This window comes from Sapajus apella, unplaced genomic scaffold, assembly GCF_009761245.1.
Source record: "Sapajus apella isolate SASKATOON/1434 unplaced genomic scaffold, GSC_monkey_1.0 scaffold38, whole genome shotgun sequence".
NCBI lineage: Eukaryota > Metazoa > Chordata > Mammalia > Primates > Cebidae > Sapajus > Sapajus apella.
In genome coordinates this window covers 21,255,089-21,281,370 of record NW_022436978.1, presented here as the reverse complement: position 1 = coordinate 21,281,370, position 26,282 = coordinate 21,255,089, and the positions used below count along the sequence as shown (strand labels likewise).

The 26,282-nt window shown below is 38.8% G+C and overlaps 1 protein-coding gene across 8 annotated transcripts in view; it reads right to left on the bottom strand.

The window, feature by feature from the left end:
* PEX5L (peroxisomal biogenesis factor 5 like) overlaps window positions 1-26,282 on the bottom strand; it is a 250,462-nt gene that overhangs the window by 88,961 nt on the left and 135,219 nt on the right. For 3 of the 8 annotated variants that reach the window (XM_032298509.1, XM_032298506.1, XM_032298510.1), the window contains 4 exons: window positions 23,423-23,527; window positions 12,800-12,911; window positions 5,277-5,471; window positions 817-940 (listed from right to left, as the gene is read on the bottom strand). In XM_032298509.1, the coding sequence (XP_032154400.1) occupies window positions 817-940; window positions 5,277-5,471; window positions 12,800-12,911; window positions 23,423-23,527 (536 nt within the window). Of the gene's footprint in view, window positions 1-816; window positions 941-5,276; window positions 5,472-12,799; window positions 12,912-23,422; window positions 23,528-25,901; window positions 25,968-26,282 lie in introns of all 8 variants that reach the window. The other 5 variants (XM_032298511.1, XM_032298508.1, XM_032298512.1 and 2 more) reach the window with 2 other exon arrangements.

Genomic DNA, 26,282 nt, shown 5'->3' with positions numbered 1-26,282 from the left:
AGAAACCCAGGTCTTTGGATCATTGAAAGCCATGATGTCAAAGCTCACATCAAAATTCTGACGATAGAGATAAGTTTCATGTATTTCTATTATAATGGCCACTTTCCAAATATAAGAGGCTACAATGTGCTAGGTGTTATTATCTTGGATTGACTAAAAACTCCATTCAACTATGGGCAAAAAGTAAATAAATGAAATACATTTTTGTTACAGGAATCCTATGACATATTTTTTTGAGGGGGAGGAACTTCCCACAGAGTGTCTCAGGAGAGATTTTATCTTTCTGTAGAATTTGAAATGTCGTGATAAGTGAAGATGTGGCAAGGCAAGAAGGAGACAGAAGCCGAACCCTGCCTTTTAGGAAGCTTCAAAAATACGGAATGACTCAGGTGGCCAGACTTTCTCCTAAGCCTCCACGCCTTATTTTTAGCTATTTCGTTATCTGATAGTGGATCGTTGAGCACACCAGAAAAGGCCCCTGTATAAACTGCAAATATTTAACCATTACTTATGTAACACATTGGCTATGCTCATGCATACACACCTGTTTTTACTAATCAGCAGAGTTTCACATTCAGAACATTATTAACAATGTTGAACTACGAATCTCTCAAAACCCTTACTAACTGAGTTGAATTAATTTTTGATGGTTGAGATGAAATAACCCGAGCTGGTGGAAGCCACAATAATCAGCACTGTTATATAGGGGTTACCCGTGATGCCAAGTATTTGCATTGACGTAAACCATTGGTTATTTCAGTGCCAGTCAGAAAGCTGATACACAAATAGGCATTTTCTGGCATTGAAGAACCTTACCATAAGAGCTCTTTTGATCCAGTTCTAGATGAGCATGATTTTCTCTCTGCCATTGGATGCCCCTTGCTGTTTCGATCTCCGTGAAACTTCACATCATCCCACTTTTCCAGCTGTGTTTGAATGTCTAGTAAGTACAGAAGAAGGGGGTGAGGCAGGCGGGAGAGCGTGTGGTGCAGAGAAAAGAGATTAATTAAGATAGAAAAATCTGACCCAAGTGAACTTCATTCAACCGATGTTCTCAAGCCCCAAGATCAACCTTTATCTTTTCAATGTCGCATAAAAATTAAAACTTGTGCAGCTAAATAGACATCTCCTATTAAGATAAATTGCATTGCTTTTACAGTGAAAGCAACCAAGCTGTTTAACTGAATTTATTTCTGAAGCTGTGTGCATTGTGAATCTTGCATATGGGCCTGTGTGATCTGGTGTGGAACACGCATCTGGAGTGCTACCCTATCAGTCTCTGGCTAAAGCGGGGGCTTCGGGGTGATTCCAGCATGATTCCAGAAAGAAATTCTGTTTAAACAGATGAGCTTCAATGTTAAAAGGAGGTGGGAATAAACCAGGACACATTCACAGCTTTTGAATAAAGCATGTAATTTTCCACCAAAGGAGGGAATTTATAATGGGCGAGAGAAAAGGGAGGCAATGAGGGCAGCCGAGGGAATGCTGGAACCATTTTATCCCCGCGGCTTCGTTCTTACAGATAAAATTCTGGCTAGATTCTCTCTCATTAACAGGTGTGTGGCTGTGTATAAGCCATTGAAACAATCTTGGGGTTCAGTTTTTTGGTTTATAAAAAGATCAGGCCAGGCATGGTGGCTCACGCCTTTAATCCCAGCACAGTGGGAGGTGGAGGCGGGTGGTCAACTGAGGCCAGGAGTTTGAGACCACCCTGGCCAACATAGTGAAACCCTGTCTCTACTAAATACAAAAAAATTAGCGAGGTCTGGTAGTGCATGCCTGTAATCCAGCTATTTGGGAGGCTGGAGCAGGGGAATTGCTTGATCCCGGGAGGTGGAGGTTTTGGTGAGCCCAGAATGCATCGTTGCACTCCAGCCTGGGTGACAGAGCAAAACTCATTCTCTCTCTCTCTCACACACACACACACACACACAAAGATAGGTTTGCAGTTGATGTTCTCCAAGGTCTTTTTTTCCCCTTCTTTGTTTTACCACTAAAAACTGTGGTAAAATATACACAACAAATTGACCATTGAAGCCAAATTTTAGTGTACAATTCACTAGCATTAGCACATTCACACTGCTGTGTAAGCAGCACGACTGTTCATCTCCAGAATTTCTCATCATTTCAAACTGAAACTCTTTATTCATGAAATGCTAACTCCTCATTCCCCCTCCCCCACACACCCTTGTAAAATTTATTCTACTTTCTGTCCCTATGAACTTGACTGTTGTAGGTGACTCACACACGTGGAATCATACAATCCAGGTCTATTCTTCCTTATGCAAAATGTTTGGGACCAGCAGTGTTTTGAATTTGGGATTTTTTTTCTTAGTTTTTGGAATACTTGTCTGTGACATAATGAGATATTTTGGGACTGGGACTCACATTTAAACATGAAATTCACTTATGTTTCATATACACCTTACATGTATAGCCTGAAGGTAACTGTGCAGTATTTTAAATATTCTTATGCATGAAACAGAGTTCTGACTGTCACATGAAGTCAGGTGTGGAATTTTCCACTTACAGATTTTGGAGGATTTCTGACTTCTGAATGAGGGATGCTCAGCCTGTATCTGCCGTTTTGTGCCCGGTTTAGCTCACTCAGCACGATATCTTCAAGGTTCATCGTAGCGTGTAAGCTATTCCTTTCCAAGGCTGAACAGGTTAATTGTATGTATATACATTTTGTTTATCCACTTGTCTCACGATGGGTTTCAGCTGTTTCCACCTTTGCACTGTTGTGAGTAACACTGCTATTCTTAAAGGTGCTTTTCAACTAAGTACTTTTACAACTTCTTTAAGGACTTTTTTTTCAGAAGCAGAGAAGTAAATGTTCATCATCTGCACGTTTATTGTGTTATACTGTAATAATATGTTATTTTTAAGACAACGTCTTACTCTCTTGCCCAGGCTGGAGTGCCGTGGTGTAATCATAGCTCACTGTAGCCTCAATCTTTTGGGCTTAAGTGATCCTCCTGCCTCAGCCTCCCAAGTAGCTGGGACTACAGGCTTATGTCGCTACGCCAGGCTAATTTTCAAATTTTTGCAGAGATGAGGTCTCACTATGTTGTCAAAGCTGGCCTCAAACTCCTGGCCTCAAGCAATACTCCTGTCTCAGCCTCCCAAAGTGTGGAGGTGATAGGTATGAGCCACTGTACCCAATCAATGTATTAACATATTCTTATGTAAATGTATAAATGTTATTAACTTACTGGTACAACTGAATAAACCCAGATGGTGAGGAAATAGTAAAGACAGACCTCAAAGAGGGACGGCAGGGGAGAGGGTTCCTGTGCATGCCACTCATCTGAACAAGCGCTTGGTTCTCTTTCTGTTTTTTACAATCGATCCCTGGAAGAGCTCATCTATACCCAGGTTCCAATACCCATTCACACACAGGCTTCTGATTCATGAAGCTCCATTTCCTACTCCGCTCTTTTTCTCCAGTTCTAGAATTATAAACTTAACAGTCTGTTGGAGGTATCCACTGAGAAGTCCCATCGCTTCCTCAACTGCAGCAGGTTCAAAGCTGAACTCAGCAGTTTACTCCTGCTCCTCCTCTATCTCCTGGCAGGGAGCTTGGCACATTGCACACGTCCCCACTGGCTCACATATATGTATTATCTTAGTTCCCAAGTCTTGTTTTTATATGTTTTGGAAGCTGTCTCTCTCTCATCATCCTCCTTGTCCCTGTCGGGTCTCTGCAGCGGTCTCCCTGCCCCCATTCCTCATCCATGCATCCACCAGAGACGGATTTGTTCTAAAACAGAAACTGCTGCTGTCATTCCCCTTAGCAGAACCCTTCAAACATCTTCCCTCCTCCCCCAATCTTAAGGGCATGGCATCCAAGAACTCCCATTATCTCACCACTGGGGTCTCTCAGTTTTCTCTTGCTATTCTGCCATCCTTGAGTACCAATGAAATATGTATATTTACTTAAAAAGACATCTTTCCGTGTTTATCTGTGTGTGAACCCCTTTCCTTTCTGCCCCAGGGATGCCCTTCTCCGTCCTCCTCACCCCTCTCCTGATCTGTCTTGAATCTGGCAAACTCCGACGCATTCCTCAAGCCTCAGCTCACACAGTGCTTCTTGTAAGACACCTTCTCCCACTGGCTGGGGCAATGGCACGAGGAGGAGGCTCATGTAGCAGTAACTGATCTGGGTTTTCCTTCATTGCAGCATATAGCTAATATTTTATTATAATCATTTAATCATTTTCTGTCTCCCCACTAGACTGTAAATTGCTAAGGCACAGAGAGCTTATATTATTTATCTTTGTATTCCTAGCACATAGTATGTGCTGAAAATACAGTAGACACAGAGACATGTCTGCTGAACAAATGAATAAATTATGACAATTTAACATGTACATGTCATAGAAATAAGTGATGTCACAGAGAGATCTAATTTATCCTTCACAGCCTCATGAAGAAGCTATGACTATGATCTCCTTGTGAATGTATAAACAACATTCACCTCCCCCGACACATATACACACACACACGGCAGTCAGTCACAGTCAGGGAAGATTCATGTTCCCCTGGGCTTTCTAAAATACCTGCCACTGTTCTTTTCTTGAGAAAGGAGAGCTTAATGTGTCTGGTTCCAGGAGCTGAGAATTCAGCTGTCTTTTCTCAGAAGAGGTAGAATATGGTGGAAAACATGGGCTTTAAGTTAAGCAGAGCTAGGCTCAAACTTCAGCTCTTCCTCTTATAAACTGCGAGATCTTGGGCAAATTGCTGAAATTTTGAAACTTGGTTCCTCACATATTTCAAAGGGTAATTTAATGAGATAATATATGTCAGGAATGAAGTGTGGTTCCTTTTCAAATGGGAGCTGTTCTTATTGTAACACACATATTCCCACACACGTTTGTCACACACTGATTCATCCGCTGACCCTGGCCTTGCATCAGGGTCGTTTACTCACAAGTCCCTCTTTCTCATCCTAGATCGAGTGCTCCTCAAGAGCAAGATGCACGTTTTATCTTTATTCGTGATGTTAGTGCCTAGCCTGACGCCCGGTACCTATCAATAAGTCAGTATTTGTGGGTTGAATAAATAAATGAATCAGCCAGTTATGCAAAGTTGAGCTCCCAACTGCTATACAATTCAAGACCAAAAGAAGCCAGGTCCTGCCCCGTGTCCACCATGGAAGACGCCTTTCCCAGCCCTTTGTTCACTGTTTAATGCCATTGGTGGAAACTTCCTCTCATATCCACGCCAGCAGAGCAAGGTTGAGCATTGACAGCCACAAGTGATCGCCTTACCTAGATCTAAGGATGAAGTCTCCGGGGCTCTGAGAGGTTGGCCTCTCTGCTCAGCATCTGTGCCGATGAGGTCAGATACGTCAGCCTTCTTCTTGAGGGATGAGGTTTTTGATGAGGGCTCTGACTTCTTGGCTTTGGTTTGGGTCTGAGAGACTGGTTCACTCAGGTCGAGGAGATCTAAGCCAGTGGTCAATACTATCAGAAATGGAAGAGGTTAAGATAAGCCCATTTATTACTCTGAACTTATTATTACGATTATTTGAGACGGAGTCTTGCTCTGTCACCAGGCTGGATCACTGCAACCTCCCCTTCCCGCGGTCAAGCAATTCTCCTGCCTCAGTGATTAGAGGCACGCGCCACCACGCCTGACTAAGTTTTGCATTCTTAGCAGAGATGGGGTTTCACCATGTTGGCCAGGATGGTCTCGATCTCCTGACCTTGTGATCCACCTGCCTTGGCCTCCCAAAGTGCCGGGATTACAGGCGTGAGCCACTGTGCCCGGCCTGAAGTTATTTTTTAAAATAGGTTTCAGTTTGGTACAGAAAGATTTTGTGTTTGTAGAATAGGTTAGAATAAAATTAAGTCAGCTCACCGCTGATTTATAAAGACAGCTTGTTAGACTGGGATGTTCACTGCATTGGTTCTTACATTTGGTGTAGCACAAATCAGTAACAAAGGACTTAGACCAGCCTCAGCAATGACGAAGCTTTGAATGACATTAAAATGATCAAACTGAATCTGAGTTCAGGTGCTATTTACTTTACTGCTTTGCTTTATTTATATGAAGGTTATTTTAGATTGCAGTTTCCCAGAAAGGAATCTATCATATTCAGAGATTTAGTGAAGCTTTTAAATGTCTTTGTGTTTTAATTTTAAACAATAAAGTATATGGGATGCAAAGCAGTGCTGTTAATCAACTTTTATTTAATTAAGCAGTTCAATCAGAAAATGGCACCGTTTGGGTTCCCACAAGAGAGGTATTTCATACTCCACAGTCGATGAATAGGTACACACTTTAACACCTTTGCTGTTGAGTATGCAAATTTAAATTTCAATGTAACAAACTATAAAACTGTTACACTTTTACTTCCTAGCAGGTTGATTACATTGCATTAAACACTCTAATGAAAGCAGAAATAACTTGTTTAAATGCAAATTAGGCAAATGAGAATTTAAAAAGCAAGCTTTATAACCTTCGCTGCTTCTTTCTTTTACAGTGCCCATAACCAGTGTCTGACTAGCTCATTGTGAGAAACAGAAAATTCAAACTGAGAAGGTCCTCTGCCTCTCCCCCAGTACCTGCCGTTCCACTGGCCCTGGCACTGCCCTGGGGAGACTAGCTTCAGGGCAGCACTGGTGGCTTCCTGGCGTGGAATCTCTGCACCCAGCTACTTAGGAAAGCCACAGAAAGACAAGGCACACTGCTTGCATTAACCCTCCGTGGCTGTCCACAACAGGAGCCACACCGTTCCTCTTTCACCTCCAGCCTTTTTCTCCAGGTGGGGGATGGGCTTTTGCTGAAGTCTCAGCACTCTTCTGTCTGCTTCTCCCCTGTACTCAAAGCCAGGGGCAGGACTCCACTGAACTCACAACCAGGATTCCTTTTGCACCGCACTGCTTCATGAGCTAAGCACTCCTTCGGGATCTTCAGGACGGTGTGTCAAACTTTACTCTTAATAACCTTGTTTTCTGATTCCAATTCCAAGTCACAGTGATTGGATGCTGTTGGTGAAGTGGAAACAGCACTGCTGTCTCTGTCACTGCTTAGCTGTGTGGCATGAAGTAAGTTTCTTGACCTCTCTGAGTTTCAGTTTCCTCATTTGAAAATGGGGAATTAATTGTCTTTTAGGTATAAGATGAAGATTAAATGATCTAATGCATGTAAATTACCAGGCATACAATAGGTACTCAATAAATGTGATTTCCATTCTTCGGTGGCCAATGTGTGATGCTTTTCTGTCCTTTTAGTTGCTGCTGCTACGGTTGTTGATGTCCTCCTGTTTTCTCTGTTTCTTTTTATTTGAGGCAAGAATCAGATCCGCACACTGACAGAAAGAAAATGCTACTGGGAATAAAACTGGAGATGAGACAAGATATTGGTTCTGCAGAGGATCCTCTGAAGTAAATTCATCATAAAATGGCCTGAAAGTGTCAGCTTATCTCAACAGAATCTTCCTGAGGCAACAGGAAGCACTTTCCAGTGCTAAGATGCCCTGAGATGCCAGGGACTGTGTGGCTAGTAAGTACTTCAACACAGAGGGAAAGAAGTGTCCTTCAGAGCTGAGCTGCCTGGCTTTATGTCTCTAATGGAAGCATGGCAGACAGCCAAAACAGGCTAGAATGCCTCACGCTTTATACCCCTGAGCATTCACACAGAAATTTCCAGACCACTATCATGCTGGTAAGGAGTCTAGGCACAATGTGATGCTCCTGTAAAGGAGGAAAGGAAAGTGATGACAGCCTATGGAATGCCATAGATATCTTTTTACTAATTGTACAAACAATTAAGAGTTAGTCACTTGCTCCTAGACTTTTAGGAGCAAATTATAAAGGAATTGTCTATTTGAACACAGGAAGCACATTTGTAACGGAATAACAACTGGCAAGTACTAATTTAATTCTATATCTGCTTCTCACCATTCAGAATAAATGAATTACTAAAAGGGTGAACTGCACATTCAAACTTGGCTCAGTAAGGTTCTCTCGCCCTCCAAAGCGTCCTGGGCACTTCTGCGTTTGTTCTGAGCTCTTTGCCTCTTTGCTCTTTTCCTTGCAAATGTGAAACAAATGCTTGGCACATACAAAAGGCCTAATTGGTTAGCCTGATGATGAAGGAGGTGGCTTGGAGGTCGAACGGCAAGCTCTGAAGCTGGGAAAGTCCCTGCAGAGCACATTTTCAAAAGCAGAGAAGGGTGGGTGCAGCCCTTTTAGCATGTGTGTGTCCTTTAGTTAAGATTTAAAAACTGGAATCTTATGGCTCCACACATGCTTCAAAGACAGCATGCCTTGGTATGGAAGGGTGGTGTCTGCTCTGCTCACTTTAAAGTCCTCTTGTGAAGATTCTTCAAGCATGTGAAGGTTTGGGTTTCAGTATCTGTGTGCTTAAATTAATAGCACCAACGTGTGTGTGTGGGGGCTCACATTTTAAACCCCAGTGCTTTGGGAGGCCAAGGCAGGAGGATCGCTTGAAGCCAGGAGTTTGAGACTAGCCTAGGCAATATAACAAGATTCAGTCACTACAAAACAATTAAGAAAATAAAAAATAAATAGCCAAGCGAGACGACAGTCACCTATAGTCTCAGCTGCTTGGGAGGCTAGGTGGGAGGACTGCTTGAGCCCAGAAGTTTGCGCCAGCCTGAGTGACAGAGTAAGACCTGTCTCTCAAAAAAAGGAGCACAAAGGATAATCTCCTCTTATAGTGAATGTGAAAAGTGCATGTGTGTGCATGTGTGCGTGTATGTGTGTACGTGTGTGCATGCATGTGCATACATGCATACACGTGTGCATGTATGTGTGCATGTGTGTGTGCACGTGTGTGTATGCACGTTAGTATAGACCCAATAAAATACCTAATGGGTGCAATCTTGTTTTCACATATGCAGCCTTTTCCCCGGACCCGTCAGTCACCATCACAGCTTCACAGGCCGTGAGACCCCACTGCCCAAGGGCTGCCCCTGACTTCACTTCTGTCTGCGCTAGCCAGGGAATTCCAGCTCAGTTGCTTCTGAGCACGCTACGTTTTGCCAGCCACCCTTGTGGCACTGTGTCCTGCCTTCTTCAGTTCAACGAATCTATTTCGGTGTCTTGATGTTATGTGTGTATTGCACATAAAATAAGGCTGCCTGGAACAGCGGTGAAGGCTGCCTGCGTTCAAATGCCTACTTGCCACGCACCAGCTGTGTGATGGGGCAAGCCACTTAGCCTCTCTGAGCCTCAGCTTCTGCCCACCTAAAAGAAGAAGAACACTACTTTTCAGGGTAAAATATTGGATGAAGTGCTTATCTAAAGCTCTTGGAACAGCACCGTAAGCGTAGTCACGATGCAAATAAATATCTATTGCTACCAGAAGACTACTGAAAGCATTCATGCTTGAAGCAAACTGCAGACATATGACGTTGTAAATGATCACAAAACTACATATTGAAAATATATGATATGGTGAAAGTGCTTACGAATGTTTTCTTGTTTAGTCTACATAACATTCCTGTGAAAAAGGTATTCTAATTTCACATACGAGAAACCCGAGGTTTGGCAATATTAAGTAACTTGTCCAAAGTCACACAGCTGGTGTGGCAGAAAAACGTTTCCCTCTCAAATGCACACGTTCGAATCCCCAGGACCTGTGAATATTCACCTTGACATGTCACTTGGCAAAGGGACTCTGCAGATGTAATTAGGTATTTGGAGATTGAAAGATTAACCTGGATGACCCCTGTGGGTCCTACGTCATCCTGAGAGTTCTTATAAAACGGAGTTGGGGGGTCGGAGCCAGAGAAGGGGCTATGAGGGTGGAGAACGAGGTGTGTGTGAGAGAGAGCTGCTGGTTTTGAAGACGTAGGAAGGAGTCATAAGCCACCAAACTGTAGGTGCCCTCTAGAAGCTGGAAAAGGCAAGGCAATGAATTCTGTCCTGGAGCCTCCAGAAGTAATGTAGCTCTGTTGACGTCTTGATCTTAGGATGATAAATCTGTGTTGTTTTAAGCAGTAAATTTGTGATAATTGTTACAGCGGCAAGAGAAAACTAATATAACTGGTATGTCAGCGTTCATCCCAGGATTCAAACACAGGATGCAGGCCTCCTCTCTCCAAAGTCTGTGTTCTTAAACAGTCCTCTCTAGGCTGTATCTGAACCTTAAGGCAGTGCGCCAACTTTATTGATAAGGTTTTAATTCATTTGTTTAGCTTCTAATTATTTGGCAGTTTGAATAGTCTGAAGCATGATTTATTTTAAATAGTTGGCACTCTCAAAAACTTTTGTTTTTCAGATAATCTAATTGAATTGGGTGGAAAAATTATAATTTAGAGCTTCTATGAGGCAAAAGATATGTTGTTTCAGGGTTCATAGAGAAAAAAATCATCTGACCTCTGGAAAAGGTAAATATTTCCTATGCTTTTTATTTTGTATTGATTTATATAAAAACTAGATTTCTTAGGAATTAAAAAATATATAAATTTTTGCCTTGAGATATACTCTTAAGATTAAAAACATGCTATGAAACAAGAGTCTTTCTTCAGGATAAAAATCTGTGTGAACCAGGTGCACTGAAAAATGAAGGTGAGGAAAAAATCCCTGCTCTCAGAACACTGTCTATGCTGGAGAGTGTTACCGGTTGAGTGGTTTATAAAAAGTTCCCACCCTCAGAACACTGTCTATGCTGGACAGTGTTATGGGTTGAGTGGTTTATGTAGAAGTCTTAACACCAGAATATTATCATATTTGGAAATATGGTCATTCGAGATATAATTATAAACATGAGGTCATATTAGAATCAGGTAGGCCCCTAGTTTAATCAGACTGGTGTCCTCATAAAAAGGGGAAATTTGGACACAGAGACAGACCTGCACACTGGGAGACACACACACACAGAGAAAACACCATGCAAATATTGGAGCTGTGCTGCCGTCAACCAAGGCCGTACCAGGAATCAGAAGAGAGGCGGGGAACAGAGCCTCACTCAGCACGTTCACGGGCCGCGTGGCCAGGCTGAAAGCGTGCTCTTGGGCTTCCAGCCCTCAGCACTGAGACAGAGGTTTCTGTGGTTGAATCGGCTCCGTGGTGGTACTTTGTCACGGCAGCCCCAGGACTAGTACGGAGGGCAATGTTGTGGATATTGGGATTATGAGAAATTACACTTTCTTTTGAATTTTTTTCCTCCAATTATTTCACAATTCTTTCTATTATATATCAGAAAAATCAAGCTGAAAGAAGCTTTTGAATCAAATCTTACATTGCTCTCTCAGGCTGGGTCCTTTCTAAGTGACTTAGTTTTACCATCAGTGAGAATTGGAGCCTGAAGAGGAAATTCTCAGTGCATACAATTCTCAGGGATTCATCTGCAATTAGACACACAAGGTTCTTTGTATCCTTCTGGGTGGTTCTGGAATTTTGAAGGGGCGAGCTTCAGTTTCATAGATCAGGGGATGAATCTGATCTGATAGTAACTGAACTTGTTTAATTTCCTACCTAGAATTTACCAAGTGCCATTTAATTTTTTGATTAAGGAAAATGATAGCTGAATTTAGAAAATGATTGCTGTCATGTGAAATAAACAAGTCAATGCAACTGAAAATGAATGTGTAGGGAACACATGCTGTTCTCACCTAAAATCTAACAGAAATGGTTACACCAGTTAAGAGTTTACACGGAGTTAAACTTTTTCACGGAGTGCTTCCTTGAATCTTTCCAATGAACTTATGAGATGTAGATCTTACTATCATTAAACAGATGAAGAAACTGAGGTGTAGTGAAGCCATACGCCCACTGGGTACGGAGCTGGGGTTTGCATTCATGGAGTTTGAACCCAGAAACTGTAAAATATGACTTCACATCAGGAGCCTATCTCATGCTAGTTAATCATCTTGTAATTCTTGGCATTTTGGAGAAGTCATGATTTCCTTCTCCTGTGATTTTATTCCCTAGAAATATAATGAAAATATGCAAGCCAACAACAAACTGAAGCCAAGATGACAAAACGGAATGAATTTAACAGACAGTCTGTAACTATCCTTTTCTATTTCCATTAAATTCCACTCTGCACATCTAACATAACCTTTGTTCTTTGATTCTGAACTTCATTTTTTCTTTCTTATTTGAATGACATGACTTTGAGTGTGAATGCTGACCGAATGAAATCACTGCGGGAAGACTGCCTCTGCAGGGGAAGTGTAATTTATACCAGTGGCATCCTGTACTCATTGGATTAATACTTACTGAGTGCCTATTCCTATGTGTCACAGGCACTGAGCAGGGGGTGGCTTGCTATTTGAGAATGTTTAATTCCAGGAGAACGTTCCAATAAATTGTGAGGAGGAGCAAGTAACACATTATATGACAGAAAATGAAACTGGCCCTATGCGATCCCGAGGCTGTAGGATATTTTGTCATTTAAATTCACTTGAAAAGATGGCCACGTTTTTACTTGCTGCACTTCTGTTATAAAAACATGTCCAGAAATAACTGGACAATCAGCCAGAACTTGAAAAACCTGACTCTAAAATAGATGTTTTTGTTTTAAAGATTTTTCTAATGTGATACGACTTTAGACATAAATACATAAATATGAAAGTATACATGAAAACACGATTCATTGCTAATAGTGGTATACTTATGTTCAGCAAAATTGGTTGGGTAATATACATGGCAATTTCTGTGATTTATTGGTTTATGCTAAATAGCATATATTATAAAGTTTCATTTGGTTGCAAACATTATTCCCCACTTAAAAGGCATTATGGAAAAAATGTGCATTTTACTACAGTTAAAATTAACTCGACTTGAGGAACGGTTAAAAGTGAAAGAATTACCAGCTGTGTTGGATGTTACTGGCCTTGCTATTGCTTCCGATTTGGTTTCACAGAGAAAGTCATCGATGGAGGGACTCAGGAGGGGTCTGCTTTCTTGTTGCTCATTCACCAGCTGAGAACAAATGAACACAGGTGTCAAAGGGCTTTGATAAACTGCAGAATCAGATGAATTAAAATGCAGCCTTGCAACAAAAGGAGAATAGCAGGCCTACCAAAAATAAATAAATACATAAATAAATAATGGGGCAGGGGCAAGAAAGAAAAAAGTACCAAGAGGTGGGGAATGAGCCTTTTAGCACTGTCAACATATTTCTGATGCAGCCAACTTCAATGTTTAAAGCTCAAGCTGTTTTTCCCCCTCCTGAAATAGAATTATCCTCTAATTTCAGTACGTAGAAAATGGCACCTACTGAGTCAGAGTTGCTAAGGGCCAATCCCACTCCTCACCTGGACAAAAGCTCCTACTGAGACCTGGAGCAGTGGCTTCAGACTCAAGGTGACATGTTCTGGTTGGCACTGCTCAGTGTTGATGTGGAGAGTGTAAACACACGATCAGCGTGCGCGGCTAAGTGCCTGCCTCTTCTCCCTCTCTTAAAAAGCTCAAGTCACCTAAAAACACACCCTCTACATTTCCTTGGAATGCTTTTGTATCGCATAACACATATTATCTTGGGAGAGTAGAAAATACTGTTATATTAAGTGTATAGGCATCTAGTAGATAGGTTTGTGAAAATCTATTTGTAAAATAGATCTCGGTAAATTCAATCATATTTTCCCATCAGTTTATTCCCTAATTTCAGCAATCTTCCAGTTTGATTTTTTAGTGGATCTCTAATCATCACTGCCAGCCACTATTTCCTTTCAGTTATTCTGCACCTCTTTGAATTCCGTCTTGCTCGACGATGTTTCTGTGGTTAAGGGAGAAAACACACTTTTGATACTCAGGTGGTTGATCCCTAAATTAACTGCCTTCATTTTTTGGGAGTTTTTATATTTGCCTTTCTTAAAATAGGCATAATCATCTAGTTTTTCACTTAAGAAAAAGATACGCCTCAAAATCGTTAGTTTTTAAAAATTATTTATTTATTTATTTTATATAGGGCCAGGGTGTCTCTCTGTCACCCTGGCTGGAGTGCAGTGGCATGATCATAACTCACTGCACCCTCGAACTCCTGGGCTCAAGCTATCCACCCGTCTCAGTCTCCTAAACAGCTGGGAATACAGGTGTGCACCACAATGCCCGGCTAATTTTTTTAAATTTTAAATTTATTTTTGTAGAGATGAGGTCTCACCATCTTGCCTAGGCTGGTCTTGAACTCCTGGGCTCAAGTGATTCTCCCGCCTCAACCTCCCAAAGTGTTGAGATTACAGGTGTGAGCCACTATGCCTGGCTAATCTCTAGATTTTTGAGACCTTATTTGTTAAGTTGCATTTTGAGGCATAAAATGACAAACGGAGTGCTGTGGAGTGTCACCAAATAAAAGTATTTTTTATCACTCTGCTCACTTTCACGACATTGCATCTTTGGCACAGTGTCAGTAGTATCATAGTTTAGAGCCGATGGAAGGTGGCAAGGGACCTGAGTAATGGTAAATACGGGGAGAGGAAGTGCAATTCTTTTATCTCTGAAAGGGCTATGCAAGCATTTAGTGGTCATTTGGAGACTGGAATCCAAGAGACACATTTGGTATCTAACGTATGCATGCTATTTAAGCATGGATACATCTCATTTAAACATGTATAAATCACAGATGTCCATTAGAGTTTAAGATTCTGGCACAGAGTTGGCAACTTGATTTTTATACATATTGATTTGTTGTTGAGGGATGGGCTTTGAGAATGCTTTTCTTCTTTTACCGTTCAAGTTACAGCGATAGACCTTTCTTCTACTATTGTAAGCTTTGGTGTTGCTTATGTATAAAACCTCACAGGTTTTGCTAGGAATCAAATTACCCAAGGTCTCTTTCGGTATTAATCTTTTATTTAAGGATGCTGCTTTAACTATGAGTAAAACCCTGAGTCCCAGTGCTTTTTATTTTTTCTGAATTTGAACATTCCTAGGTATCACCCATTCTATTTATATTAAAGTTTTTAAATGTTTTTAAATGTTGAGGGACTATGAGCCCCTATGTTTCTGGAATAAAATGTACTTGAATTTTTGTAGACGCTCTGGTCTATTTGAGTTTAGGAATGATTTGCGATACTTTCTGGCATACAAGTCAATTTTATTAACTGGAAATGTAGTTGAAAGCACTGGTGTAGAATATAATATACTAGAAAATGATGAAGTGGCGAAACATCAGTGATTCTGTGAGCTCATCTAAAAATATGATTAGTGTCCCGGAATCTGTATTTCATTTATAGTTGGTTCTTGTCCAAACTGTACATATGTAACAGTTTCCAAAGGACCTATACACTGATGCATATTTCCTGGTAGAACTTGCTTTTTTAACCGCTATGTGCTTAATGAAATGAACTCACCTAGTGTGACCGGCACAGTGATGAGGTCCTACCTTCACAAACAACGCTCACCTCCAGGCTGTGGCCTGCTCAGGCCTGCCAAGTGTGATCTGAATTCCACTGTGTTATAAGCATTCACAGAGAATGAAGGTTACCATCAAATATGGCACCACCCTATACTCACACAAGTTATTGTAACAGGGTTGCATTTACTAAGCAGTGCATTCTGATGACTGGCCTCTTATTTACCCATTGGCAAAAGTATATAAAGCACAAAGACTAAGCTCAGTCAATACAACCGTGACTTTCAAATTATGAATATGTATGGATGATGTCGTAACTATCTCTTTGAGAGCCATTATTTCTTTGAAAAAAAGTTTAATTTCACTGACAGATGGCTAAGAATAACTGAGTTCTCTTAGTCATAATTTTGAGAAATATCAACTGTATCCTTACGTTGAATACAGTTAAATGCTTCTGAAAAAAAAAAAACAACAACCAAAAACCAAAAAAGAAACAAAACAAAAACAAAACAAAACAAAAAAACCCTAAGAATTTCTCCCTAAATCATAGTTCTGTGTACATACATGTGTGGAATAGTGAAACAGGCCTACATGATTTATAGTTTTGGAAAACCAGGGTGTTAGATTTCTGCAGATACTTTTAGTTGCAAATGCATAAAAACTATAGTCTAAATTTGATAAGGTAATTCTAAAAGCAAAATTTTTGTTAACATCCAAATGGAAAGCAAAGGAAAAGGCACAATTCAATGGGGGCCCTGTCCTTTTGGGTCTGTCTGCTTTATCAAAGGTAACAAATGTATTTATTTATTTTTTTTTTGGAGCCTGTCTTTTCATTCAAACTTTCAACAAATGTTCTGGAGAAAGGACCACCAGCACTCCCGGATTTACTCGGCATACAAATAAAGGGTTACCAAAGGAGAGGCTGTTCAGAGAGGCTCCAGGGAGCCCTGGGCTCAGGCATGGTATCTCCAGGCGTCTGCTCCTCTGCCTCAGAGGTCTGTGTCTCTTGCTTCGGACCATAGTTCACACCTGGACTGATGGAACTGTTGTGACTGCCCAACTTCTACAACCATGCTGCTCCTGTGGCTTTCTTCCATAAATTCAAATCAAAGAGGGAGTAAAAAACGACTTTCTGCGTCAGTGTTTTTCAAGCTGGAGCACAATTTAGCTACTGAGAAATACTTGGGCTGACATGGAGGATAATGGCAGGGCTCAAGGGTGAAAGGTCAGATCACAGATAGCATGGAAAGGTAACGGAAACAGAACGAAAGTGTTTTGGATTTGATGGGAGATATGGAAGATGAAACAGGAGATATTATGAAGATACGGAAATTTTTGCTTATAAGCTCTGAAGCCAGAGACTATCTTACTGACATTTATGTTCTTCACAACTTCAAATAGAATGTCTACATCTAAAAGGGGTTCAATAAATGGCTATTAAATGAGAAAGTGACTTTGCAGAAACTGAAGATGTAAAAATGTCTGTCTAAAATGGTCCAATTTTAAATTACATCTTCAGTTGCACGAATTTAAGAATGATTATTTTAGTCATAGGAAGTCCTATTTTATTTATACTTGTATAGCTAAGAATAGCTTTTTCCATGCCCTCATCTTCATTTTGAACAAGTTTATGATATTTTCTTTGGTGACCTGAGAACAAATAAATCTTTTTTTTTTTGAGACGGAGTTTCGCTCATGTTACCCAGGCTGGAGTGCAATGGCGTGATCTCGGCTCACCGCAACCTCCGCCTCCTGGGTTCAGGCAATTCTCCTGCCTCAGCCTCCTGAGTCGCTGGGATTACAGGCACGCACCACCATGCCCAGCTAATTTTTTGTAGTTTTAGTAGAGACGGGGTTTCACCATGTTGACCAGGATGGTCTCGATCTCTTGACCTCGTGATCCACCCGCCTTGGCCTCCCAAAGTGCTGGGTTTACAGGCTTGAGCCACCGCGCCCGGCCAAACAAATAAATCTTTTAGATCATAAAAGAACATTTCAAATTGAACTGAATCTCCCAAGGATTCTCTTTAAACTTAATTTCCAAATTGTATAACATTTGCTCTTTCCTTATGCATTAGTAGGATAAGGTTTCTTTACTTCCTTTTAGTTTGAAAATACCTTTAAGACCTCACCTTATTTTGTCTCTTGGGTATGAGTACACTGATGTCATACAAATAATAAAAATTTTAAAAAATAACTGAGGTGAAGTGATTGCAATTTCGGCCTAATCAGATTATCATCGCTGAGTTTAAATGACCCACTTCATTAGCTGCTAAGGCCTTTGTCTCAGTTTATTCACATTTTAAATTTTCATTTCTTATCCTCCTCTTTCCTCTTCTCAATATTTGGATCAATTGAAGGAAGCTTCTGTTAATGGCAACAGATTCTTATTTCTCTTTCAGGGTCCCATTCGGCTGGCACATTGTCTAGGAGCCTTCCTCAGTGCCAGCCAGTGAGTGCCTCTTTACAGCACCTGCCTGTCCCCATGTCTTGCCCCGTGTCATCATCTTAGTTTTATCTGTTCCCCTCCAACCGCCAACTAGACTGTGACTTCCTTTAGAGATCTCATCCAAGCATTTTTTTTGTATTCCATAATAGGAGTTTAATAAATGTTGACTGATTTTATACAGTCTAACTGAATGGCAAATTGTACAAAACAATGATTGCATGGGTGTCCTCAATTTAATAGTGGGGTCCATCAATTCACAGAGAGGTCAGCGGCCCTCAGAAATGTTTGCCAATTTCTTTGCAGTTTTTAAACCACACACCTGAGCCCATTTTCTCCAAGTCACAGCTTTTAAATGTTTGGAGACCCCCTGATACCTAAGGAAACATTTCCAAATGCAAAGCTTCTACCAAGAATGTGAAGCCTTCTACCAAGAAGTCAAAGTGCCAAGAGAGAATGACCAATGAAAAAAATTAAAATAAAGGCCTAAGCCTGCCCCGTACCATTCAACACTTGAAAGAGGGACTTGGACCAGTGTGAATGGGAGGCCGGCAACACGTCAACACAATCCTTTTTCCTCCCTGTTGACTTTAAATCAGACATTCAAATCTTGAGATTCTGAGGAAAAACCCTTAAGTGGTCAACTGACACAGACACAAAGGAAAACTCTTGTTCAAAAGTAAGAAGATAGGTGATAACTTAGATGTAGGGGCTTCTTGTCCATCAGAATGCAAAAGACTATTGATCCATTACAATGCCTTCCTTGTAATCAAATATTCAATCAAATGATTTCAATTGAATTAGGACTTAGACTGGCCAGCTGATGTGATTAATATCAGCTACCACACCACCGAATTGCTTCATATGTCACTAATGTTTTCTTTGTGTTTAAGAGCCACCCAGCTCTTAAAACTTTATCTGAAACTACATTTGCCTAAGCTCAACTTGAATTTCTCAATTTCAATGTTTTAAGATTAAACTATTAAATAATCTAAGCTATAAGAAACTAATAAGATGAAAAGATGTTTTGCTTTTAAATATTGTTTGTTACTTAAATTACAATGTATATTTATATTGTTTGTTTTGTGACATAAATCTTTGTGTTTGTCTTTAAAGAGATATATTGCTTAGATGTTTCATTCAAAAATATAGAGCTCAAGGTTTGTGATAACATATTACTAAGAATTAACCCTAAAGCAAAATACATTCTAGATGATAAAACAATGTCTGTGAAGGACAATAATCCATTATTCTATAATTTCACATTTCAGGTTGATGATCTTGAATCATTTTAGTTTTAAGTATAATATCCTATTTTTATACTTAAGCATTTTGTACTTCAATAATAATTTTTAAAGTTAAAACAATGAAGCTAATAAGTTTAAAACAGCTGACAAATATCTCATATTGGTAATGTTGATTTAGAAAATTTGTAATACTATGGCATGTCTTTTTACCTCATTTAAATAGAAAACTTTTATAATTGTTTTGTTTATATGCGAATGAAACACAAATATCTTTGTGAGTTTTGAAATTCCTTTATTATTTGTGATATGGTTTTTTTTTTGAGATGGGGTCTTGCTATGTTGCCCAGGCTGGTCTTAAACCCCTAGATTCAGGTGATCCCACCATCTTAGCCACCTGAGTAGCTGGGACTACAGGTGCCCCCACTTCACCTGACTCTGTGACATTGTTAATTTAAAGTCATTTGTTAAATAGGCTTTCATTCATAATTTTATAATTGAACTACTTGTTTATGGTTTTATTAGTCCTATCCAAGTTTAGAAATTTATTCAGTGCCTGTCAATACAGTGACCATACTGTGAGTGATTCATTAATATCAAAACTGAGTTACTGGACTCAATCGATGGAAGAGATAAGACAACTAAATCATTACCATGCAACCCTTAAAAATCCAGATGTGTGGAGCTCTGTCATGGTAACTCTGACGCCTGACAGAATTCATTTCCTCTGAGCTTACAGTACTAATGGACTGCCCCACCCCCCACTGCCTATTAGTCTTCTGGTAAAGGATAGCCAAGTGGTAACTTTCAACTCTTTGACTTGATCTAGATGTCAACCAACTACCTACAAGTACTTTTCTGACAGGACAGCTAGGCTTTTATAAAATGTGTCTATTCACAGGGAAATGAACAGATCACAGCTTGGGTAGTGCTAACAGTAAAGGGTAGGCAGAAGAATGTAATTAAGGCAATTGTTTTAAGTTAGAAGCCCAAACAAAGCTGTATTTAGTAGCAGCCCTATCGAGGACATTACTGTTTTTATCAGACACAAAAAGTAAATTAATACTGAGGTATAATCGGTGATGACAGAAAAACAAAGGCTTGGTTTGAAAAAAAAAAAAAAAAAAGTCCCTTAACAAGAAGAGACCTGGAACACAGTTTTAAGATCCTGTGTTCTACAGGCAAAGATAAATGGGCTATACCTTGCTAAAACAGTAGCCGGGAGATAAGGTCAAACACAAAACTTCTGAAGGCCTCCTCAAGAGAGAGGAGCAGTCACTAAAGTTATTTCATTCTCATAAAGAGAAGACATTTTTCCTATGATATAATCAATCTTCTGGCACATGGCTTTCCCTTCTATTCTCAAATTGAATTTGTTTATATTATTTCCCTTTAGAATAGAATATTCTGTTCAATAGAATTATGATGAGGGCCTCATGATTTAAAATTTTTTAGTTGCTATTTTTAAAAAGTGAAAAGAAACAAGTGAAATTAATTTAAATAAGATATTTGATTTAGCCAACATATCAAAAAATCCAAAATATTACCATTTTAACATATGATCATTATAAAAATCGTTAATGTGTAGTTTACACTATTTTTTTTAATTACTCTCTAAAACCTGTATTTTATACTTGCAGAGCATCTCAATTTGAAGCAGCCACATAAGGCTCAGTAGCTCACGGCCACTGTATCGGACAGCACAGGTCCAGAGAAACTTTTTTCCTCAAAGACTTGATTCACATATTTTCTTCTTGAAATCTTTCCCCAGCATATTCTGAGGAAATATACAAACTATTTTTAAGTGTTAGTATTGGACAGCACGAACCTGAGCTTCTATGAAGTCCTTGCATACCGTTTGCTTAATATGGCATTAATCATTATTTTAAGCAAAAAGAGCACCTCTCAGTGGTCCAGCAATTTGAGTTCAGGTCTTCTAGCCAATACTTCTGCTTATTCAATTTGTTCGGTGTACTATAGACTGTTTCACTGGAGGATGTTTGGCTTAATTCCTCTAAAAGTTGAGGAACACACAGTAATAATCACATAATACAAAAAAGTTCCAGAATATGGGATTATTCTACACTTATAGTCTGTTGAGTGAAAAGTTATGAAATAAGATAAAAGCTGAGTGTTTCAGTGATTTATTTTCTATTTCATGTATCATAATTGTCCCAATGACATTGCTGATACAGTAGCAATGATCCTCAGATACATCTGGAATCTATCCCATGAGCAGCTGGCACTGACATACCAGTGACGAGGATGAGTCAATTATTCAGCGTATGCAGCACTACGTTATAAGGTGCTTTACAGGAGACACTGGGACTAACAGGTGTCAAGACGCTAGTACATTCACACAAGATAACAAATCAGAATGCGGCATGGTACATGTGGCAGGTGCTGTGGTTGTCATGGGAAGTACTCACTTTTTCTGATCATTCTGCTTCTTTTTGGTTTTGCATGCCACTGATGCATAGCAGGGAAGAAGCCACTTGTGTATAGTGGAAAAGTATATCAACTAATGAAACTGCATTTGACTGAGAAATAATTGCATCAGAGCTGTCACTGAATTAATTCTGTAATACTATCAACACAACAGGTGCATTAAATTTGATCAATCATAACTCTGTTTTCTGTTTCATAAGCTGGCCAGTATGCAACAAGAATATCAAATAAAGCATTCTATCATCTTCATGCAGTAAACGGTAACTAATACCTCAGAAACAGTTAATGCGACATTAGACAGGGATAAGAACTTGGTACAAACAAATGTTCTGAATATGAGAAAACGGAAATAATCACAATTTCTTTTCCAAATAAAAAATATTATTTTGCATTAAATTGTAAATGCAAGCTTAGGTTATAATGGTAATTTTGGCATGTGAAAAGATTACTGGAACGTACATAGCAATGCGTGATTCTGTGAAAAAAGAATGTTGGGTACTGGGGCCTGGCCTAGATTGTGATGTTTTGAGATGCCATGTCACAGTACAACTGTGTGGACTGCAAATTTGGTCAGGTCTTACCTACCGTTGTACGGTTCTGCCCTTCAGCAAGAACGTCCAGGAGTTCTCACCTCCCATAGCATTCACCTGAGAAAGTGTGGACTTAACATTTTGGATACGGGAGTCTACAAGGGTCTAACTCTGATAGACAGGAGATCAGCGTAAAACTGTATCTGTTTTCCTATGGATATTAAGTGAAGACTGAGGAATTTGGTAAATATCAAGCAAATTTCTTTCCAAAGATTACTATGTGTTATAGGGAAGAATCATCTCTTCTTTTGGGATAAAACAACTGAAAAGATGAAATTTATCCCAGAGTCCTGGGAATCTTTAATAACTTTAAAAATTATTTAATTTTGATGTTATATGTTATAATTTTTATAACGTACAACATAGTATTTAGAATAAAATAAAACCACATATGTTGGCAGCAGCTGGGGATGAGATCTGCTGATACTCTAAAAATAGGTTGCCATAATTTAGCTTTTGATATAAATGCCTCTAATGAGGACTGTGAATGGACATTTTTTGAATTCCAGGCATGTTCATATAATCGGAACTGAATGGAAAAAATGAAATGTTTAAAATAACAATCTAATCTAAATTATAAGATAAATGCAAGTAAAAATATTTTTCATTTGCGATTTTAAAACTGGTATTCCACGGAGTGGTGATGAGTACATCATTATACATATTTATGTAGATTTTACAGGATGTTTCAAAAGTCCCGGAGGACATATAGGATTTACAGTCTCAACAGCTTTGCATATAAATGCAGACTTTTTTTCTATACTTGTTATAATAAATGCTGAAAATGGCTCTCATGTGCTTATAATAGAGATGACAATTTTGTTTTCAAGGTCACTGAGTATAAGAGGGGTCACAAATGCCATTTTCTGCAATGGAGACTCAGGGACTTCTGGCCCACACCTGTAAATTAGTTATCCACATAAATATGTATAGACATATATGTAGTATGCATAGCCACAACATAAATATATTTAACATTTAAGAAAATTTAGATATTCTACTGGTAAACTGACATATGTATACAATATAACTTGTATTTATTCACAGGAATTTGGTTTTTTTTTTTTTGTTGTTCAAATGTACTGTTAGCTTGTTATTTCTTTCCCAAAGTTGTTAACAAGACTCCTTTATAAAGAAGCAACACGTTTTACTTGCACATACATTTTCTTTCTCTTTTGTCTTAACTAAAGTTGAGTAATAAAATTAATATTCACAAATAAATAACTAAATGGTGAATTTTTCTTTTTTTTTTTTTTTAGCAATTTTGGTTTTCATCTGTATAATTGTTTCATTGCAACTGTCTTTAAAAAAATTGGTTCAAGAGTTAAAGTTTTTTTTGCTAGTTAAAAATCACAATGTCTGATATATTAACATATGTCAGCTTCCTACAGGAATCCTATGGGTCTGCCCACCTGTGATGTCATAGTAAGGAGGGGCTTTTCTTCTGCAGACTCCTCCCTCGGTATCTCCTTCATCACCATGGCAACAGCCTTATCTGCCGCCCTAGAGCCTTTTCCCTATAACAGTGAAATCAACAATGACTTGTGTCAGGAGAGATCTTTATTATTTATTACAAGATATTCTAATGTTTAAAGAGCAATCCAACATAAAGGAAGAGGTAGGCTGCTGCAAGTGAATCTTGAGGCTTTTGGCTGAGGAGAAAACACACAAAATCTGAAAAAAGATGACTGAACTTTTAGTTAGCTACCTTTTCACCTTTACAGCTGACATATTACATTTAATTTTAACATAGCATTTTATATGTATAATATGTTTTGAGAAAATTAACATGACATGAACTTTTTTATAGTATCAATTTAAAAACACTATGGGTTGCCTGTTATGTTCATTTATAAATTATTCCTATATAATCCCTACATATTTTGACTGACAGGAGTTTGGGACAGAGATTAGAAGCAGGAACCAACTCCCACAGAGGGCTTTTGCTGGGTGATCTCTGGATCTTTGCCATTTTTGAGTGGACTGGGATAAAAAGAGTAAAAATGTTGTAAAATCTCTAAAAGGCCTTCAGTGGCTTGACACAGCAGGAATTCACCAGACCTGTTTTGTGGAGATGGCATAAACTTGATGAAAAAAATTTGCAACTTTTAATGTTTGTGAGACCAAATAATTTTAATAGAATTTTAGAAATGTCTTTTAACTGAAGAACCCCATAAATACAGATGCCGGTAAAGGCTAATTACTGCTGAGGCACTAATCTATATCTCTCTATGTATCTATAGATACATATGTATATGCATATATATAGATAATGCATACACATACATATCCCTATGTTATTTGTCTCAAAGGAGTAGGATTATAAACTGTAAAGGGATAGGCTGGTTTTCTGTTATTTGAGTTTACCAGGTTATTACATTTTTTGAGACTAGATATGATATAATGAGAAACACCCCCAAAAATATTACCTTTCCAACCCAATTTGAAAAATGTCATACTATGTAAAAATTAAATAATCCTTAAATGCTTCAAAAACAAAAACTTCAATTTTCTCAGGTCTCTTGGTAGAGCCTCCCTGAAGAAAATAATTTTATACTAAGAACACATATGAATAATTGTGTTGTAAATCTACTTAAAATACAAAGGTAGCAGACAGACCTGTCACAGGCAAAGAAACAAAAACGGACATATGGGGTCTAATGCTGGAAAAGGGAATTAAGAGCTGGGTTCCATATTAACTCAGAGGTTAATAAAGCTTGATTGTTCCCATGCAACAAAAAAGGATACAACGGCATCATTATCTTGTGTTTTCTAAGGCTTAAGTGTCTAGAAGGTAGGTTTACTCTAGGGATCAAGACATTGCCCATTTTCTCAGGCACTGACTTTCTAAAATGTAGCCAGAGGCAGCTTTTCTTTATTAAAACAAAGAAAAACTTTTTGTATAGTTAATAGATTTTTAATTGTGTTTTAAATGAATTTGTTTACAATGGTGAAAGTTTGTTCTTTGTTTTGCTTTGACTTTGTAACTAGCACTATTGAATTATAATGTGTTATTTCCAAGATGGACTATCAAATACTAGAGATTTCATTCAGCAGATATATCAGTAGTAATTTTCATACATGTATGTGTTCTGTAAAGTTTATATGGCCACAATTCATAGAATAACTGACTTCTGGAAGAATTAAGGAAAACTTGATTCATTGCATAACAAATTAGGTGCATAATGATTCCAGGTTTCTTCTTTAATGAAGCAATGTGAACTTCCTAAAATGGAGATGCAAACAATTCTGAATTCTGGGAAAATACTTATGATGGCACTATTAACATTTTATCAAAATATAAAAATTATTGGGATGAAACATTGCACGCTATAAGCTTAGTACATCTTTATAAGCTACACTCATTTATAGACTAAATATGATTTATACCAAATATTTTTGCAGCTTACTTTTTTCAAAAGAGCAAAGTCATTTGTGAAGAATTCTTTCCATGCTTCAGTAAGTTCTAATAATATAGCAATAAACAAAGTGGCATGCTTATATTTCAATTCCTATTATATTTAAAATAACAAATCTCATGTTACCAGATATAATTTTATTTAAGAAAATAATAATTTAGATTCTTTTCTTGGGCTAAGAAAAAATGTCAATTGATAAGCATCTCAAAAAATTTCAGGTCAATTTTTCTGTAAATGATTTATTTGAAATGCTACCAATCCATAAACTACATAGAGATTTTTTTTTTACATGTGCAACTATAAGAGCTAGAATTAGCAAGGGACATGCCATTTCACTAAAACAAAAACAAAAACAAAAACAAAACAAAAATCAGTCCTTTCATGCTGAACTCTAGAACAAAGCAGTGGTCAGCTGGAAAGGATGTACAATAAATACATGCGGTGCTTTGTATTTCTTGCAGAAAAAACCCACCAAAGCCAGGGTCAGGTCACTTTTTTGAAGACAGTGCCACTTTTTCTTCAAGGTTACACCTACTACCTGAAAAGAGTCACGACACACCCATGTTAGTGCCTGCCAGCAACGTTTTTCTTCACAGCCTTTTGGCTCTTGAGATAACACCCCATAAGCCTCAGCATCTTACAAGTGCGGTTCAGTCTGAGGACAGAACGGGAAGATGTGCCACAGTGACATCTCCATGGTACCAGATACAGTGCCTAAAACCACTGCTACATCAAGCGAGTACTCTCATGTGCAAGACTTCCCCAAACCAAACGCCTCCTCCACCTGGTACCTTAAAATCAAGCTGTGTTGTTTCTGGCTTGCCTACTTATCTCATGGGATAATGCTTCCAGA